This window comes from Dipodomys ordii, unplaced genomic scaffold (assembly GCF_000151885.1).
Source record: "Dipodomys ordii isolate 6190 unplaced genomic scaffold, Dord_2.0 Scaffold206, whole genome shotgun sequence".
NCBI classification, from domain to species: domain Eukaryota; kingdom Metazoa; phylum Chordata; class Mammalia; order Rodentia; family Heteromyidae; genus Dipodomys; species Dipodomys ordii.
In genome coordinates, this window is record NW_012267422.1 from 1,391,868 (window position 1) to 1,409,263 (window position 17,396).

The window sequence follows — 17,396 nt, forward strand, 5'->3', positions numbered from 1 at the left end:
GCGCGCGCGTGGCTGCTGTAGCTATGGAAACGGCGAGGAAAGGAAAAAAAAAAAAAAACCAACCACCAGCAACAACCAACAATCCAACAACCACTCTTCTCCCCCCCACGGGGCCGAGGCAGGCCCGCAGAGGTAACGGCAGCGGGCAGGGGCAGCCCTAGCGACGCCAGGCCGGCCGACGTCGTGGAGTTTACCCAGTCGGACCCCAGCACGGCCCCCGCCCCGCACCGTCCCCCTTCCCCCACCCTGCGCCCCGCCCCGCCCGGGGCAGCGCCGCGCCGCGCGTCCCCCACCAGCCCTCCGCAGTCGATCGCGGTCTTTGGGTAGGTACCCACCCCCGGCCCCCTTCCCCCGGCGCTGGCGGGCGTGTCTCCCGGTGGGGGGCCATCCCCCACTGCCCGCCCCCTCCCTCCCTCCCTCCCGGGAACTCAGTTGCGCGCAGCTCACTGCCCGCGGTGGTCGAGAGATGCCCACCTGACCCTCGACAGCGCGCACCGCTGCTTAGGGAGGCGGGCCGGGTGCCGGACCGGCAAAGAACAATCTAGACCACTTCAGCCAGTATCTTAATTACTTTATGTGTGTGTGTGTGGGGGGGGCGGGCGAGGAAGGTGGCGGGGGATGGGAAACGAATAGGAGATCGAGAGAAAAGTCCCGCTGTTTGAAGTGACCCAGATAGATTGCTCCAACAGGAGTTTCGCCATGTTAGTGAATCTGTGAGTGAGTGTGTGTGAGTGTGAGCTCGTCCGGGTGCCCACCCCACCCCTCCCCCGCCCGTCCTCGCTCGGGGCAGGAGTTCAAAGCCCCCCCCCCCGCCCCCCGTCCCCCGCCCCGCGCCGCCGTCCCGCCGGCTGCCGGAGAAGCAGGTGCGCGGCGCCCCCGCGAGCGCTGATTGGCCGGCTGCGCACGCCCCGGTGAAACACTTGAACTTGCGTCCCGCAGCTCCTACGAGGGTGTCCGCCGGGTGGAAGGCCGCGCCCCTTCTCCATCCCTCGTGGGTCTGACCGCTCCCCTCCCCGCATTGCTTTCAGGAGGTGATTTCCTCGCGGTGGGTTCCTCCGGGGGCAGCAGGAAGCGCCCGCTGCGGTGTCGCCCCGCGGGGAAGATGAGCGGCACCAGCGCCCGGTCCAGCCACCTGTCTCAGCCCGTGGTGAAGAGCGTGCTGGTGTACCGCAACGGGGACCCATTCTTTGCGGGGCGCCGCGTTGTCATCCACGAGAAGAAGGTGTCCAGCTTCGATGTCTTCCTGAAAGAGGTGACCGGTGGGGTCCAAGCGCCCTTTGGAGCGGTCAGGAATATCTACACCCCGCGGACCGGTCACCGCATTCGGAAGCTCGACCAGATCGAGAGTGGGGGCAACTACGTGGCTGGGGGCCCGGAAGCCTTCAAGAAACTCAAGTGAGTCCTGCGGCGGTGTGTGATAGGCGGATGTGGACGACCCCCCCCATCCCATCCACATCTGGGTGGGTGGAGGGGTTGGGACTTGCCGGTGTGGTGTTTCTCCAAGTTCCAGTCGCAGTTGGGGGGGTAGGGGTTGAAACTCACCCAAGAAGGAATTTTGCTTGAGTAGCAGTAGATATCCAAGTGTAAAACAAAAACAAAAAAGGTATAATAACAGATGAAGAAAAAATAATCCTGGACAAAGTTAGTGACCAAATGGATACTTCTACAATTCCTGTTTGTTTTCTCTCCCACTTTTTCTTGGAACGGATCTGTTTAGTTTCAATGATCCTTCGTAACTACTTCCAAGTATTGGAGGCTATATGAACTCCACAAGTGCAAACGGCTCTGCTTCTCCCCCTCCTTTGCTTAATTCTTCCAACCTTTCAGGTAGAATGAAAACAACTCCACTGCTATGATTCTCCTTCCAACTTCTGTTACATTAATACTACTCTCAGAATGTTTGGGAAAAAAATTTATTGGCTTAAAATATGTTTGCTGGTCTGTCTCCAACAACCTGATGGTTAGGCATGCAAAGATGGGGTTCACTTTGCTCAGTTCCTACCAGGAAGGCTACCAGGAGACTCATTCATACCAGATATTCCTTGCATCGGACAGTTCATAAAAATGTAATTATGCAATAGTATACTATTATGCAATAGTATTTGTCTGTCTTGTGTTCTTACCATAAATATATTAAGATTCATCTATGCTGTGTTATAGGTAGCATGCACCAATATGGCATTTTTTTAAAGTATTGAATAACATTTCAGATGACATGGACACAACACATTTGCTTATCCATTAAGTAGTTGATGAATATTGGAGTTGTTTCACTTTTTGATTACCATGAATAATGCTTCTATGAACATTTGTTTACATTCTTCATTTCTCCTGGGTATGTATCCAAAAGTGAAAGTGCTGGAATAGATGGTAATTCTATATTCTGTAGTATTTAAAGACTCTTTTTAAAAAGAAAAATCATCTTGAAATCAAAGATAGTAAAAAAAAATAAAAATCTTTACCATAATTCATGCTTGTGAAATTTTCTTTCTAACTATATTGCAACACTTTCCCAAATGTCATCAGCTTCTCTAAAATTATCCCTTCTTGCCTAAGCTTACTTAAGTTGAATTTGAGGTGCACTGCTCTGCTGAGACAAGCATTCTTAGTGTGAAGGTGAGGGATACATTTGAATTTATTTTCTCCCCTCTATGAAGTGGTCTACTTTCATAGAAAATTGATAAATGATACTGTCTAAAAGAAATGTAGAGCGTCAAATAGGAGACTTGAGGCTTAGCTACCTGTTTATTATTGAAGCCCTTGGGTCAATCGCTGGACTTAGTCAGTTTCTTAAGAAAGAAAAGGAGCACACCATTTCTACCTCACAGGGCTTTTGTAAACGTAAATATTACAGATGTGAATGTGGTTATAAACACCAAAGTGTTATAGCAATGGTAGACATATATATGTCTATTATATATTTTTATTGAACAACTCCCATATCAAGCAATTTAATGGGAATGCCAATCTAGTTCAGAATCTGAGCCAGAAAATAGAGTTGAAAACTGTAGGCTCGCTTCTGTAATCCATGTTTGGTTTTGTTTATGTGGCACCACAACTCATAAGACAAAAAGATACAGTTCTAAACCAAACCAACTACAAAGAACAAATCATTATATGTATATAAGGGACATAGGTGGTAATTTTTGCTTTTGGTACACACACACACATACACACATGTGCACGCACGTGCACACACACACACACACACACACACACACCCCAACTGAATTTAAAATAACAGTGTCCATGATTGGTTTTCCATGCTGGCTAGTATTTTTTTATAGATGTGTTCAAATAGCAGAATCTATAATTATAATTATAATTATAGAGGCCAAGAAAATTTTACTCCAAGAATATTTGAATCCTAATAGTATAAGTTTGTATAACAAATGAAGAACATAGCAGAAAAAAAGAGAGTCTAAAAGATGTTGTGGGTAATTTGGTCTTTTGCTTAGACCCTAAATTGGGAAGATAGCAATACATTTCTCAAATGGAAATGATCAACTGCTTGCAGGATCATTTTTTTGTTTAGAGTTTGCTAATATTTTTCAAATCACATTTATACTTCAAGTTATTACTTTATTTTTTGGCAGCAATTGCTAGAGACTATTATCCCCAAACTTACCCTGTGTTTTGTGGGGGTTGACTCTACCTCATTAATCTTGTGGCTCTGAGATAACTTTTTTGTACATGACAGTGTATTTTGGAATTCTGCTAGAAATACTTCTTGCAAATTCACAAAAGACCCATTATTGCAAAGACAGAGAGAGTGTTTGCATTGTATTATGTAACTACTGTTTATTCAAATGAAATACACATCTTTTCCAGGGGTATCAGTTAACTAAAGCATTCTTTCCAAAAAGGCAAATAATATCAGCCACAATAAATCATTACAATAGTTAATTCCAATATAAACTGTTTTGGACAACTTGGTGGGTTGTACTTATGCAGTAACTAGTAAACGATGAGTAGTTAATAACTGCTTTAACTAGTACTAATATAGTAAGAGTCTCCAGAACTTATCTACTCTTTAAGCTAAAACAATTCCTCAACCATCCCAGGTGGCTGAGCCTTTCTGTACCATTATAGGAAAACGATACTCCATTCTTTCCTATGTGTTACTTTAACATATACTTTCAGTATTTCCATTAGTCCAATTGCTAAGCTTCTTTACAGTTTGCATTCTTTATCAAGCTCATATGCTGGGCGCTGGTGTCTCATGCCTGTAATCATAACTACTCAGGAGGCTGAGATCTGAGGACAATGATTTAAAGTCAGCCCAGGCAGGCAAGTTTGGGAGACTTTTATCTGTAGTTAAAGAGCAAAACCAGAATTGGAGGTGTGGCTCAAATAGTACAGTACAAGATTTGAGTGAAAAAGCCATAGGAGGGTGTGAGCCCTAATAAAGGATCACACACACACACACACACACACACACACACACACACACAGAGAGAGAGAGAGAGAGAGAGAGAGAGAGAAGAAATTGAAATATACTTTCTATAGTTACTAATTAACTATTAAGATTCCCTTTTAGAAGTATGTATTTCTAAGACTTGATTCCTTTGAAGTTTACAGTAGACATGCATAAGCTGTGGTTGATGATGCTGAATTAATGCAGTTCTTACTACCTGTTGACTTTGTATTTTTTATGACATGCTTTAGTTTTTTTTTAAATCATGTTTACATGATAAGGAATTTACATAACTGACTTGAAACTTGTAAGAGCAGTAACCCTCACAATTTGTTTGTTTTTTCCTCCAGTTACCTGGATATAGGAGATATTAAGAAAAGACCCATGGAAGTTATTAACACAGAGGTAATGCAAATTCTATTTTGAAAGCTCAGATAAAGAAAAGTGCCTTTTCTGCTTCTTATGGTGTGTATCAGAAACTTGTATAGCATTCTAATGATAAGAGTAGGGTTCTCAAATGCATATAAATGGGATATATGCATTTATAGGTTCTAAGGAAAAGATGGAGGTTGCTTTGGGTAATTGTCATAAATAAAGAGGCAGTAGGTATTCTAAGACATGCAGGATTAAATGGAACATATTCCAGTTTTACTCATTTTCAAGCTGCCTGTTCTCCAACTAAATCCAAAGACAATTTTCCCTGTCAAGGGTAGGAAGAATGTATGCACTGTTAGATAAAATCTTTACCAAAATGCCATCCTTTATCCTAACTTGCTTTTGATAGCTTGGTATTTAAACAACCAAGATCAAGGTGACTGTGACTGTCCCTGAGGATTTCAAAAGAAACAATTAAATGTTGCCATGTCAGAAAAACACTTGTATTAAAGTTTGTTTGAGCATAGTCAGCAAATGCATGTGTGAATCTCATAACTAAGTCCTTGGTTTATAGAAGAAAAAAAAATTAAAAACCAGTAACAGCCTCAAGTGTCTCAGTGAGACAGTGAAAGGGTTAATTAGATCCTGATGAGCCTTTGTCCACCAGCCCAGATTGCTACTCTTAATCAGGTGCTTCCATTTACTTGGGAGTTCTGCTATGCATGTCGTCTGCCTCTTTCTTTTAGGTCTGTCTGCATAAGCTAGTATGCAGCTTTGATTTGTGAACATACATCTCATATGTGTAAAACCCATCCGTTATCTCCAAGGGAAAAGAGACTCTTCTCAGTTACAGTCCTGAGCTCCAGACTCTCCTTAACTTTCACCGTTTCCTCTCACATTCCGATTATGCTCAACAACACCAACTAGGTCTCCCTAGGGAAGAAATTACATAGGGAACCAATTCTAATTGTGCAACGGTTGAAAAGCATGAAGAGTTAAATTCATTACTCAAATAATTTACAGAAAGAAGTGCTACTCCCAGCCCTTGTTTAAAATAACTGGTATTTTTGTTTTGTCATTTTGCTTTTTCAATTATATATCAAATTGGTTGTCCATGAAAGTGATAGGCTTTATAGCGTAGAGGAGAGAGGAGTTTAATTTTTTCAGGTTGTTTATACATTACAGTTAATACCTGGAGCAAGTAAAAAAATAAAGGGCAAATTGGTGAATTAGTTCTGGTAACGGTTCTGTTTGAAGAGTACACACCTGTTGGAAGCAGGCCATCTTGCATGAATTTGGTGACAGAACCTGAATGTCTATAATAGAAGTAGAGATGTGGGAATTACAAAACATTGTAGTACAATATGTTTACTCTGGGTTCCAGTATTGTTGGTGAAAACATTGGGCCTAGTGAAGAGTAACAGGTGTGTACAATGATTGGATTGAAAATACCTCTTTTCCTCCTCCTTCTCCTTCTTTTCCTTCTTCCCCTTCTTCTCCTCTTCCTCTTCTTCCTCCTCTTCCCCCTCCTCCTCCTCTTCCTCTTCCTCCTCTTCCCCCTCCTCCTCCTCTTCCTCCTCCTCCTCCTCCTCCTTTTTTCTTTTTCTTCTTGTCGGGCATGGGGTTTGAACTCTGGGCTTGGGCACTGTCCCTCAGCTCTTCAGCTCAAGGCTAGTGCTCTACCACTTGAGCCACAGGGCCACTTCCAGCCTTTTCTGTTTATATGGTGCTAAGAAATCGAACCCAGGGCCTCATACATGTGAGGCAAGCACTCTACCATTATATATATATATATATATATATATATATATATATATAAAATTGCTCTCTCTATATTGCTCTAACAGCATTTATAAAGACTAGTTAATTTAACTTGCTAACTGCTTTTCTTCTCTGGGCAGCCCTATGTCTTCTTTTTACTTTGGACCAGTGCATGAGCTACATGTACCGATTCTGATTTATGAATGCCCATCTTACATGCGAAAAATCTACTCCTTATCTCCAAATAGAATACTGTACGTCTTCTACCTTATTTCTCACTAGCAAGTCCCTTTAGTCCTTCCTTCTTTCTGCTCTGCTGTAGTGTATTTTCTTTTCTTCTCAGTTCTTCTCCACAGGGCCAGGTGGGGATGAAAAGAAGAAATTTGAAGTGCACAGGAGGTAGGAAGAGATGGAAAGACACTGCTTGACCATGTTCAGCAGTGTGTCCTCCAACCCCCCAAATCTGATTCTTCACTTTTCTCCTCCCCACCTTTACTCCCAAGGTAGTCAGACATTTGAATTCATTTCTCTTAGGTTTCATTCCTAGTATTGATATTCAACCCAAGACGCTTCTCCCCAAAACCCTACTGTGTTCTTCACTCTGCTTTGAAAAACACCACCCCTTCATTTCATCACCAGAAATGGAGTGTGGGGGCTTTTGGACTCCCTAGGGAAATTTCAAAATAATTTTTCCATAGAAATATCACTTTGGCTGTTGATTATGCAGAATTCTTACAGTAATCCCACCACATTAGTAAACCTACCATACCAGAATATATGATTCTGTTTTCCTAATTGCTCCAAGCATATTCATTCTGATTATTCCCAATAGATTCTTTTTAAAACTGCAGAAAGCCATTTGTATTTCTGTTGGGTTTTGCCAAATACATGGTTTTGAGTCCTAGCCATCCTAGCTTGGAAATCTCCATTGTGCACTGGGAGTTAGCATTTCTTACCTTCTCCCAGAGGGCCCTCATCCAAGTTCATGGTAGACTCAGACTGTTTTTAGATAGTTTATAATTTAGACAGAATGGTCCTACTTACTAATGTCAAGTCATAGTAACTAGGATGTACTTGCCATCTTGACATTCAAATGTGTCATTGCTTTTCCGTTCCATGAGCTTTATCTTTGAGAAGGCCCATTCTTCTTTCTTGATGGCAGGACTGGATCTCTTCCACTAATCGGAGAGAAGCCCATGATGCTAATTGGCATGCACTTTGGACAGGAGGAGGAAATTGGGGAGGGAAGAAGGAAAGAGGATGGGGGAGAGAGGGAGCCAGAAAGAGAGTCCAGTTTCAGATCTTATTCTGTGCTTCCATATTCAATGCCAACTTACCAGGTCCAGTCTTCCTCCTTTACTTATTCAATCTGTAGGGGACCTTGTCCTCATGCAATGGGGGCTTCAGATTCTACATGTATACTTCCTTCTCCAGGTAGCACCATGGCTCACCCTCTCACTTTTAATTGCATGTGACTTCTGCTTCCTTTCTTCTTATTTTTTCTATCTTATCTGCTTTGCTTGCCACATGACCCACATGCTTATAACATACAGTGCAGAGGGCTGAGTGAGCAAACGTGAGTGTGCTACACACAATCTCTTACCTGAAGCAATGTGTACTCTTTCTAAGGGATGGATGAGATTCAGTTTTGTGGCTAAAGCTGTTTGGTTCAGTGTGTCTGGCTTATTGTGTTGTTGCAAAGACCTTTGTGGGCATTCAGATTCCTTCTGCTTTGACCTAGAGCTACAAACTCTTCTATTCATCCTTGAGCACATACTCCATCCATGTAGTGAGTTTTCCAAATAATGACATTCTTAAATAATTTCCTAGACTGCAAAGTTTCTTGTACTGTGTAAGGGAACTTGGTACATTATATATATATATATATATATATATATGTGGGAAGGGAACAGGCTGTTTGGCTCCAGATCCCTTGTTATATATTGGTAACTGTGTTGGGAGCAAGGTATAATGTGAGCACACTGCAGAGCTCTTATCATATATGAGTTGAGAGTCTGGGGAATGGTACCTACTTTCTACTGCAGCCATGGTTACTCAAATGTGCTTATCACCTTGACATTCAAAATTCTTCTATGATTCATGCTTTTGATTTTTTTTGTATCATGAAGCTCATCATTGAAGAGACACTAAATTGACAGCCAGTCTTGCTCCTCTTCCTTTGTGACCCTAACGTGGGGACAGAGACAGGAAGCACTTGACCCCTTCCAGTAACTAACCCCCCCCCAAAAGTACATGGTGTTATTTGGCAGGTAAATGAAAATTGTGTTAGAGATGCTTAGGGAAGTACAGATGGGGTTAAATATAAGAGTAAGCTTTTGAGAAGGTTGTCTATAATTTGATGAAAAGGGAACATTTGAGACTCATAACTGTGAAAGACTCACAGCTTGGATTTGGCAGAAAGAGCAAAAATAACCCTGGAAGGTAGAGAGAGCAAAGAAGCCTTGTTCTGAGTCAGGCCTGGAGGATAGATAGATAGACCCAAAGTGCCCTGCAAAGCCAGCAGCTGTGCCATTGATCACTCCATCTTACATATACTGAGCTTCTGCTCCCAAAGTGTAGATTGATTTTAAGAATTACAGGTATGAGGGACCAGTACCTGGGATAAAAATTCCTTATTCTTTATCCAACTGAGACTCTAGCCTTTGGTCATGCTTCCTTGTGACTGCTTTTTTTTTTCCTGCTCTACTCCAACCTTCATGTGCCTCTTGATTTCTAATACAGACCAGAGTAGAATTTCATTTGATCTACTTGAATATTACTGATCCTTATTTTTAATGCCCAGTAGTAAAGAATTTTGAAGTCAATGCGGCCTCATGCCTATAATTCTAGCTACTCATCAGGCTGAGCTCTGAGGATCCCAGTTTGAAGGCAGCTCAGGCAGGAAAGTCGGTGAGGCTTTTATCTTCAATTAACCACCAAAAAGCTGGAAGTAGAGTTGTGGCTCAAGTGATAGGATGCCAGCCTTGAGTGCAAAAGCTAAGGAACAGTCCTCAGGCCCTAAGTTTAAGCCCTAATACTGTCACATTTTTTACCCCTTCCCCATATTTATATTTTAAAAAAGATCAAAGATCTATTTGGAGTTTTATTTCTTCTCCTTTAATCATCTGGCAGAAGTCACTGGTCATAAATAAAAGGACAGGCAAAAGAGGGCAGATCAGGCTCACCTTACTCCAGTGACCTATCCAGGAATACAAGTCCATACACTGTCTTAAAAAGAAATATGCAAATTAAAAATCTGAAGTCAGACTCCAATACAAGCCTTCCCAAAGAATGGAAGTTTGCTTGTTGGATTGCTATCCAAATGAATCCTCTCAAATATGCCAACTTTGCTTTGGATTTTTAAAAATTATGTTTGTATTTAAGTAATGGAACAAAGGAGTTCACCATTCAACAAATCAGTTTATGAGTGCCATGCTTCTTGATCAATGTCACCCCTTGTACTCTTTGGATTTTCATTAGGGGAATTTGGATAAGCTTTATTTCTTTCTGACAGGATAGACTACCACGGGGAGGAGAAGAGAAAGGAAGAATGTGTTACAGCCATAAAACTTTGCCTTGTCTGCAAAGCTTGTGGGAATCTGAGTTGTACTTTAGGTTGTTCACTCAATTGAACAGCCTCCAACTTTAAATATCGTTATGAAGACTTCATGCTTCAGCTTAATCATTGTTCATAATCTCTAATGAAACATACTATAAAGCTTGCTACTTAAAGTGGTTTGTCTGGGAATGGGATTCTAGACATTAAACTGAGTGTAATCATTAACCACACCGTGGGAAGACATGGGGGTCGGGTGGTTTAACCCAGTGATATATCTTTAGCTTGAGAATCTGGGGTCCCAAGGAGGCCCAAAGAGGTAACTGTTGAAGAACTAAACTCCTAAATATTTTTTCCTCTAACTTGAATAAAGATTTCCAGATTATGTCAATTCCTGTGTATGGAAGAATGCAAATCCATTCATGTTAAACTTATCCAACCATGATTGAAGCCCCTTCCCAATCTTTTATCTCCTATTTCTCCTCTTCAACCTCTCTAATACAATTAATAAATAAGAAGCATTCTTTTATGAGAAGCCAGGTCATCTTAGGGGCTACAGTAACCTAAGAGTCTGTAAGACCTTGCCAGAGCTTCACAAAGAGATTTGTTTTTTGACTCAAGAACAGATGACTACATTTTATTTTTCTACCATATGTATTTGTTTTACCTTTTTAATTTTTTTTGCTATTGAGCTGTATGTCTATATGTTAGTAAACGAGAGATTTATGTCAACTTGCAAAATATGAATCTTATGAAAAATGTATGCTAATAACCCTTATCAATTATGATCAGAAAACTGAAAAATAAGTGATTTTAGTTTGTCCATTAGCATTTGTTGCAAATATCTTCCATCTTCTCTGGCATTTATACATGACTTTAGGAAACATGCTATTAGTGAATTTGATATGCCAATTTATGGTGGTGGTGGTAATGATGATGATGATATAGCAATGAGATGTTCTAAACAAGAAGGTAATTATCGATCTTTTAGGGAAACATAGAAAAGTACTTATGAGATAGTTAAATTATTGTGTCTATTTTAAACTATCAGATAATTGTCTTTCTGTGCCTGGTTTATTTCATTTTGCCTATGGTATTCTGCTCGTCCATGTTGTTACAAATGATAAAATTTCTGTCTGTATATATGTGTTTCTATGGATGGAGTCCAGGACCTTGCACATTCTAAGCAAGTACTCTACCACTGGGTTACAGCCCAACCCTAGAATTTCTTTTTCTCAAACAGCTAAATGGCACAAACTCACTTATAAATGGAATTGAAAAATGTTCAACTCATAGAAATAAAGTCAGGCACCAGTAGCTCATGCCTATATTCCCTAGTTTATTCAGTTTGCTGAGATCTGGAGGATTGTGTTTTGAGGCCAGCCAATACAGAAAACTTTGCTAGATTCTATCTCCAAAATAACCAGCAAAAAATAGACTTGAGTATGTGGCTCAAGTGGTAGAATACCAGCCTAGCAAGCACAAAGCCCTGAGTTAAAAAAAAAAATCTAGTACTGAAAAAAAGGAGAGTAAGAATAGTGGCTATTAGGGGATGGGAGTGGTATAGGAAATGGGGAGATGTTAACTACTACTATGACCAACTTCATGTGTAATGCTGCTTGTACCATTTCACATTTTCTCCGGAATAATTGTCAAAAGCCTCTCTGAACACCAGGAGATAGGCTAGGTTCTAGCCATATACAAAATGAAACAAAACAATTATGTACCATCAGGAATGACCACAAAGTAATTGTGGTAGATGGACTCTGGGCAGAGCTTTTTGTTAAATTACCTAGAAAGGAATAAAATGAGAAAATAATGCTAGAAAATTTTAAGTCAAGGAAGAAGGTGATTTGTTTAGACTCAGCTCATAATTTAATTGTAGGTACAGAGTGGGGAAAGAAAAAGTATAGAGTGAAGGTTGATGAATTTAGGTCAGATTGAAAGAAGATTGATCTTTTTCCTAATTAGAAAAACCACTAAATGCTAATTGAAAGTGTATTTTTTTCTTAATATATATATATATTTTACTGTAAAGATACTGTACACAGGGGTTACAGTTACAGGAGAAAGGTAATGAGTCCATTTCCTATCCAGTATTGTTACATCCTCCTCCTTTATTTTTCCCCTACCATCCCTTTCCTCCCCACCTCCCCAACTCCTCCCTCCCTGCTCCCCCATTTTGTTATTTCCCTTCCCCTCCCCAAATTAGAAAAATGTATATACAAGATGCAGGACATGGGAATCAAATACTGGAATCAAATCTACTTTTAAGCATGAATAGTCTTCTGAGATGCATATTTAGTCACATGCTGTGACAGGGAAGGTGGAGCACTTTAAATATTAAACCTAATCAAAGGCTCTGTGGGTTAGATTGTTATCAAGGTCTTCCTGTAGAATCTGGGGAGGATCCCTGGTCAGCCAGATCACATCCCACAGAGGAGGCAGAGCGAGGGAGTGACAGGCACTGACCCAGATAGGACCTCTGTGTGAGTGTGTGTGTGTGTGTGGGGGGGGGAAACGGGGATTTCTCATTTTGGGAATGCCTTCTGTTTAAATAAGCAAGGGGTGCTGGGACTTGTTGATACTTTAAGTCAACAAGAAACCAAAAACCCCCACCAAATTTTGGAGCAGAACCATAAGGATGAAAGGGTTTGGGGAATATTCCTGTTTGGAGTGTGGTTTTGATCTGTAGCAGCTTTGCCCAGATACACATAGCAGCCACTCATAGAGGTATTTAGATTTTTTTTCTCTATACAATTAGCATGTCCAGAGAAAGAAAAATCCCAGGGTGATGTATTAAAGGAAGACAGGAATTGAAATGCAAAGGAATAAGACAAACATCAAAAATCAGTGATAATCCATTCTATTTTTATTTAGACATAAAAACTTGTCACATAGTTTGAATTTTATTTCTCTTTAATTTAGAAGAAATTCTCTCTCTCTCTCTCTCTCTCTCTCTCAACTGTCTTATTTTGGGAGAAACATTTGGATGGTGGAGAACATTGCTTCAAAGATAAAGAGTAAGCCAGGTGCTGATGGTCCATGCCTGTAATCCTAGCTACTCAGAAGGCAGAGATCTGAGGATCACAGTTCAAAACTAGCCCAGGCAGGAAAGTTGCAAACTCTTATCTTCAATTAGCTGCCAAAAAAGCCAGAAGTGGAGGTGTGGCGTAAGTGGTAGAGTGCCAGCCTTGAGTGAAAAAGCCAAAAAGAGTGAAGTCCTGAGTTCAAGCCTCAGTATTGGCATGTGCACGTGCACACACACACACATGTGCACACGCACACACACACACAATCCAGCACAAAGCAGCAATGAGTGTGTGGGCTTTTCCTGGAGAATCTAAAAATACTGTGCGTATGGGGCTAAGGCTTTGGGTTTGGATAGCAGGCATCTGATAGTACTAGGTCCTTGGTCCCAAATTGTTTTCTAAATAGCCAGCCATCTCTTCAAGTGTAGGTTTGTATTCGATTCAGCTTTTATCTGTCACTGTACTGGAAAAGCAAATGAAAGACCGTATTTCCAAAGTAGGCTACCTCCATACAAAAAAGAAGCCAAGTTGTAGTATACTTCAACAGAGTTCAATGATGGAGTTTTTAAAAGGCAGGGCTATTTATTTGCAGTTAGTTGATTTCATCATGAAGTATGCAGGTGGTGTGCCTTGGTGTCTGGCTTGGTCAACAGCGAAAATTCCCATACATCATTGTGAAAGACGCCTTTGGAAGCAGCCAGCCAGATCAAGCTCAGACGTTATCCCATGATTACATAGTTTGGATGTTTGGTTTGTTGAAATAAGGTTGATTTTCAGTCCACCTGCTAGCCAGGGGGCAAAACTTTTAAGTGCTAAGGGAATGTGGGAGAGAGACAACTAAATTGACTTGGTATATTTGCAATGCCTAATGTTTAACCTGGAACCTTTCTCTCTAGGAAATTTCTAATGGCAGTCGATGCCACGTTATGTTTCTTCCCATCCTCTCTACTAGCAAGTATTTGTTGAGTTTCAGATTTCTGAACCTCTATGCACATCTTTGCTGCCTCAAATTCTACAACTTTTTATGTAACAGAATTGTTAATTATAAGATGTTGTAGAATAAATAGCCTGATATTATCCAAGTTGCCTTTATTAATATTCTTTTTTGAAAATTAATTTTATCATTATTATGAAGGTGTTGTGCAGAAGGGTTACCATTTTATAAGTCAGGTAATGGGTACATTTCTTTTTTTTTTTGGACAATGTCACCCCTTCCTTTACTTTCTCTCAATTTCCCCATCCTCTCTCAGATAAATTATCTTAATATGCAGCCCACTTTGGTCTCATACTGACTATATAACTTGGGTTGACCTTGAACTTGAGATCCTCCTGCCTCAACCCAATGAGTGCTGGAATTACAGGCATGTACCACCATGCATAGCCCAAGCAAAAATGTGAAGATTGCATTGTAACTCTTAAAAATCCTAATTAACAGCCTATTTTCCTAGAAGGGAGCAAATAACATCCATGCACATTTTTATTAGCTAGTATGGGGAACTGTTACAGGTGATTTGTTAAAACCACTGGTGGCTCATGCCTGTAATCCTAGCTGCTCAGGAGACTGAGATCAGAGGATCATGGTTCAAAGCCATCCTATGCAGGATGTATGTGAGACTCTTATCTCCAATTAACCACCAAAAAACTGGAAGTGGCACTGTGGTTCAAGTGGTAGAGTGCTCACCTTGAGCTGAAGAGCTCAGGGACAGCGCCCAGACCCAGAGTTCAAACCCTACGACCGACCCCCCTACCAAAAAAAAGTTGAAATAAAATGATTTGAAATGTCAATTACAAATATATGTATGTATATTCTTTCACTCATAGCTCCTTGATTTACCACCTGAGAAATCCATCATTAAGATGGAAATGCATTTGATATACCTAAGCTATGGAGCATCATAGTTTAGCTGCACAGTCTACTGTAGACTATCAGTTATTTGCCTGTGATCATATGGTTATTGACAACTGAAGCTTACTACCACTTGCATACAACACAGAGTGTTCAGTGCCACATACTGCTAGCCTGGGAAAAGATCAAAATTAAAATCTGAAGTACAGTTTTGACTGCATGTGTCTAGCTTTCCTACATTGTATAGTTGCAAATAATCATTAAGTTGAACCATTGTCAGTTGGGGGACAATATGTCTATTTTATTATGGAAAGAAAGCGTCCAAAATATGTTTTTTGGCAAATGTTGAACGTGTGTCTTATGGTTGCTCAATTGATGGACACTTAACTTAGTCAAATAGTGTATGAAAATGGAATTAAATGGTTTTTCCCCTACTCTGTATTTCTAATCAGATTGCCATTCTCAGTGTGATTTCTATCTTAATTATTCTATTAATATCATTGATTAACTTTGCCTGACTCACCTCTTATAGGTCAACCTAAACATTGGCATGTAAATAATGCAGTACAGACAATGTGGAGAATTTTCAGCATTTTTACTTAGTGACTCATTTATTTATTCTACACTCTATTTCCACCCCTTCTTATTTCCCCAATCTACTAGTTTAATGTATAACCATAATCAAATTATAATTCTCCACCTGTTTAGGAATTACTACTTTATGGCCTCAAGTTAGTGGAATTCTATTTTTCAAATTTGGTGTCAAGAGGATCTGCCCAATACTTGTTATAAGTGTATTCATTTATAGAAAATTAATCATGGCTAGATGTTTACATTCTTTCTATCTATCTATCTATCCATCCATCCATCCATCCATCTATCTATCTATCTATCTATCTATCTATCTATCTATCTATCTATCTATCTATCTATCTATCTATCTACTTATTTATCTATCTATATCTGTCTATTTTTCATACCAGTACTTGGGCCTGAATGCAGGGCCTTATGCTCTGGCTTGGCTTTCTTGCTGAAGGCTGGTGCTTCACCACTTGAGCCACACCTCCACTTCTGGCTTTTTGCTGGTTAGTTGGAGATAAGAGGCTGGGATGGCTGGGGTGGCTTTGAACCAGATCCTCAGACTTCAGCTTCCTGAGTAGCTAGGATTACAGGGGTGAGCCACTGATACCCAGCAAGATGTTTACACTTTAATCAATAACAATGTTTGTTTAGCTTGTATATCCCAGACTCTATGCAATGACTCTGACTACATAGACTTAGAAAGTTGTGGTGGAACTCTCCTAGTTCTCCATCCCTGTGACCTTCCATGGGCAGCAACGACTAGAGCCCAAAGCATCTTGAAAAGCTTCTTTGAAGAAGTGACATTTATGTTGACACCTAAATGGAATGAAGAGATGGTATCCAGGCAAACAGGGGAGGAAGACTGACCCAGGCTGAGGAGAGGAGCGTAGAGCATGTTTGAGAACTACGGTGTGTTCTCTGGGGCTGAGGCATGAGACCTGGTGGGGGTGGAGAGGTATGCGAGACAAGGCTCGGGGGAAGAAGGAACCAGTTTAAAGCATTTTAAAACCATCGTTTTGATTTTTCCTAAAACCATTGGAAGCTATTGAAGGGCTATCAGCAAGGAATAAACAAAATGAAGGCTGGAGAGCACTTGATGGAGAATGTTCACCGTGGCTGTGGAGATAATGGAAGAATGAGATTTGAGAGATAGCTTGCAGTTGGATCGTAATTAAGGACAATGAAAGGAGTTTATTCGGATGATTTCTGGCCTGGGCCACTGGCTAAATAGGACATGTTTGTGTTTTGTTTGTTCTTGAGTTTGAACTCAGAGCCTCATGCTTTTTAGAAAACATTCCACTACTTTAGCCATGACTTTAGCCCTTTTTTATGCTGTTTTTTTACACTGTTTTTTAGTTTATTACTTACTTCCTGCACTGCGTGTGTGCCTGGACTACAATCTGCCTATTTCAGGCTTCTGATCATTCCTAGGTGACAGCTATGTGCCACTGAGTTCAACCCAAAGGTTGCAAGACATTGGAAACTGGAGCTCACTTTGAAAGAGAGAGAGAGTGGGAGAGAGAAAGACAGAGAAGACAGAAGAGAGAGGGATAGAGAGGGAGAGAGAGAGAGGAGGTGTGTTTTCCTTGTGTTGCATAGTGTTCTGAGAAGCATTTTACAACTATCCAATTGAAGCCTTATGAAATAGAAAATTGATGAATAAGAATCTTAGGAACTACTGACTTGATGAGTGAGACAGTCCTGGAGAACTAACAGTTTAGGATTTCTAGTTCATATATTGTGTGTTAGTGCAGAGGGAAGCATTTTTAGTTGAATTAGTGGAATATCATTGGAGGCGATTACTTAATCTTTTTGCTCTTGGAGAGT

At 40.7% G+C, this 17,396-nt stretch overlaps 1 protein-coding gene across 1 annotated transcript in view; it reads left to right on the plus strand.

The window, feature by feature from the left end:
* The first annotated feature begins 260 nt into the window (after window positions 1–260).
* The window catches only part of Dcdc2 (doublecortin domain containing 2), a 143,265-nt gene continuing 126,129 nt past the window's right edge, over window positions 261–17,396 (plus strand). The window contains exons 1-4 of the mRNA XM_013035191.1: window positions 261–323; window positions 1,029–1,395; window positions 4,768–4,822; window positions 6,897–6,952. Coding sequence (XP_012890645.1) covers window positions 1,103–1,395; window positions 4,768–4,822; window positions 6,897–6,952 — 404 coding nt within the window. The 5' untranslated portion in view covers window positions 261–323; window positions 1,029–1,102. The remainder of the gene's footprint in view (window positions 324–1,028; window positions 1,396–4,767; window positions 4,823–6,896; window positions 6,953–17,396) is intronic.